The 3502-nt window shown below is 35.9% G+C and overlaps 1 protein-coding gene across 1 annotated transcript; it reads left to right on the top strand.

The window, feature by feature from the left end:
- On the top strand, window positions 1-3230 carry LOC143611902 (uncharacterized). The gene is made up of 4 exons (XM_077086007.1): window positions 1-141; window positions 2064-2483; window positions 2595-2832; window positions 2933-3230. Exons 1-3 carry the CDS (start codon window positions 46-48, stop codon window positions 2796-2798), a joined length of 720 nt encoding a protein of 239 aa, XP_076942122.1. The 5' UTR covers window positions 1-45; the 3' UTR covers window positions 2799-2832; window positions 2933-3230.
- The last annotated feature ends 272 nt before the right edge of the window (window positions 3231-3502 follow it).

The following is a 3502-nucleotide window of genomic DNA, read 5'->3' as shown; positions in this document are numbered from 1 at the left end:
TTATCCAATTCACCCAAAAGCTTCAGAACCAAAACCCTTGTAACAATGGCGTCCTTGTTTCCCATAAACCATTCAACCTGCTTCAAACCTTCGTATCGGATGGCACTCAGACCTAATTCACCTTCTGTAATGGCCTTCAAGGTACGTTTCAAACTCTCTTCATACGAAACTAACGGCTTATTTCAACGATTATCCCTGTTATGTTATATTTAGGGTTTCATTATTTCTGTATTTTCTGCCACTCTATTATTAGCAAATACATTAACAAGTTTGAATCTTTATTGTGTGAAATGATGAGAGGACAATTAATATATATTGTTTTATAATTTGACATTGTAATTCAATATTGTAATCGAATAAACAAAATCAGTCTTGTCCATTCCAGGGCTGTCTTTAAGAATTTAAATACCTCGGCCGAGCAAAAAAAAAAGGCCCGTATGCCTTAACGAAATTTTTTTATTTGCTAGCGTACATGGATAAAACTTTTATCGACCGATTTATTATAAGCAGAAACCATTTTGAGCATTTACATATCTCATAAACTATTGCAAATAATTTATTTTTAACACCAAAGAACATATATATGTAATATGTATAAAAAAGTTTGTGCCCCCGAACCTTATGTGCCACGGTCGATGGTGCAGCTCGCACACCCTCCGAGCCTCTCATGATTCATTCCAAATCACCGTGAAACAACAATGGAATCACATTATGTTATAACAACATCCCTACACAGAGCTCGGTCTGGAAAAAATAATTCATTGTTTTAAGAGATTTCCTTTCATTCGCACAAGCTTGAAGGTGCATTCTATTAAATGGTTTAGTTTTATACTTTTGTCGTATTCAAATACCCTCAAAAGTGTAAGAATTTGTCTAAGAGAGTCTCGTGAGATGTGTGGAGAGCTCAATCAGTTTATCGGTGAAAGATATAATCTTGTATGAGGATTACACGAGAGATAGCATTGCAAGAGCAATTAATGATTACACAAATGGAATCTAAGTATCTAACACTCGGAAATCATGCGTTGGGGACCATACGGGATGTTGATTAGACATACAGCAGCTCACTTCTTAAATTTGTAAGGAAGCAATATGAAGTTGTTAGGCTTACAAAATACGGAGTACAAAACAAGCCATCATTAGTCAATGAATGCTCTTAATCTTTCGGACAAGATGCATAAGTATGATGTATCTTTTCCATATTTTACTTTTGTTGGTATTCAACTGTTCAAGCAAGGTTACCATGAATCTCTTACATGGGGAAAGAGATTGGCCTTTGGTCAATATTCATATTTACCTACTATCAGGAAAGCCAATTTTAACTTTGGATGGAGGAGATAAAGTAATGTGATGTTTCCAGCCCTTCCCGCTTGCCAATTCACCAACAAGGACGGATATTGTTTTCGAGGAAAGTTGTCTGGCTGTCACAAAATTACTTCTTTGGTCTTTAGTTTCATCTACCTCAAGATATTTTACCGAATAGTCTTTTAATGACGTGTCTATCCCAGTTCGGTTTCAGTTTTGGATGACTCATTATTAACTTCTTTTTGACAATATCTTGAATTTAGTTTTATTTGGAGAGTATTTTTCTTGTCAATGGTCTATGTATCACACTTTGGTAGCAACTTGTTTCAAGTTTCTTGGTGTCCCCAAACTCATAGTAACAAAAGGACCACATCTTTTGCATTTAAAGTTTAATTGTTTGGATCAATAGTAAGTTACTACGCGCAACTATGTTTAGTTTTGTGCCCATTCTTAAATTGCAGTTCTGACAACGGGTTGCTCATGAAGCTTGCATGTTTTTCTTTTCTACTTTTGTTAGTCACTTTAGTCAACAGAATCCCCTATATACCACAAAAAAAGAAAGTTTCGGTTTTATCTATTGTTCTACAAGTTGTATGCTAAGAAATTGGGGAAAGCAGTACTCCCTTTGTTTCATTTGACAATATATGCGTTGAAAGTTATTTGATTTCGTTATTCAGCAGTTTCAAAGTTTAACGCAGTTTTTTAGTTATTGATTTTATACTTACATATGGACTAACATATCTCTTATTATCACACAGGGTTGGCCTTCTCAATCCAACATGTTAACCTCTAAACCAAGCACCTTAACACATAAAAGAACCTGTTCCAACATCTTATGCACAATGAATCTAAACGCGTCACAACCCGACCCACACGGAAAGTCAACTCTTGACCTTGTAACCGACAAGGCAAGAAAATTGTGGGATAATTCTCCCCAAGAAGTCAAGATCTTCCCCTGGACCACCGCCTTGGAGAATTTCACACAACTTATTATTGACATTGTTTTGGTAGTCACACAATTATTATATATACCCGTAATGGCAATTACTTCTGTTAGTGAGATGTCATATTGTGCTCATGAAAGAAAGCTGGTTTTAATTCCGGTTCCAATACTTATTGGCGTTGCTGTTGCGGGAATGTTGAAAAATAGAGCCTTAAAATTATCTCCATATCTTAAGGTGAATACCATCATATAGTTTTTAAATTCTTTAAATTATATAATAAAGTTATAATGTTTAAAATTTTTGATGAAGTTATAACGTTTTAATAAATTCTTTTTTGTGTGTCAGGATGCGAAAGTTCCATGGCATTTGTATGCGAATATGCTGTTTTTCACATTGATCAAATTTCCCGGCCCGTATTATCCGTTTTGGGGACGAATATTTATTCCTCATTTTGCAAATGGAGGGTTGTTTAGGACTCTATGGTTTTTGTTTCAATGGTACAGGATGCCTAGGAAGGACATGCATACTGATGTTGAACAAAAGGCGTAAGTGAATGGTGTCAACTGTCAAGTATTTCGAACAGGTAATAATATTTCTAAAATCCACTCGTCTCTTTATGTACTGAACCTTTTAGCATTTTTTCTCTTTGATGGTTTTCGATTCTTGAATTTTGATTGGTACAGATCTTTTTGTTCTCAAAATCATATTTCACACCAACGCTTTTACTGTTAAAGACCAAACTCGCTGTTTTGGGTCAGCAATGCTGAAAGAAATTTCCTGGAAAGCGATGAAGTCACGTTTTTGTTATATTATGAAGAATTGTGTAGGGCCGCATACAGCAGTATTAGGAATTTTGTTTTTTTAGCAGATTGGCCTGTACCCATGTCTGTACCGTGTCATTTTGTGTATTTGCAGAAGGATATTTAGTGAAGACCAGTTTTTTAGTCTGACCCAATGGGCTTTAACAAGATGGCAAACTTCGAAACTTCCGAATTGTTGTTTAATAAACTAGTTTGTAGTGTATTATAGAGCTTTAGCATCAAACCTTGCAGTAAACCCATTAAAACAGGCCATCCTTTTTCTCCAATGTGAACCCCTTTGTTCCACCTAGCATTCTTGGCCCTTGGGCCTTTAGGACTGTGTCGCTGGTGATGCTTCTAAATGGGCCAACCCGGTTTCAACCCACCGGTCTGACTCAAAACCGGATGTGTGCACATCTACGTGACATTAATTTATAATGCACTTACATTATT

This window comes from Bidens hawaiensis, unplaced genomic scaffold, assembly GCF_021521415.1.
Source record: "Bidens hawaiensis isolate Kalapana, Puna unplaced genomic scaffold, B.hawaiensis_p1.1 tig00032476_1, whole genome shotgun sequence".
Taxonomy (NCBI): Eukaryota; Viridiplantae; Streptophyta; class Magnoliopsida; order Asterales; family Asteraceae; genus Bidens; species Bidens hawaiensis.
This window is presented reverse-complemented; position numbering and strand designations above follow the sequence as displayed.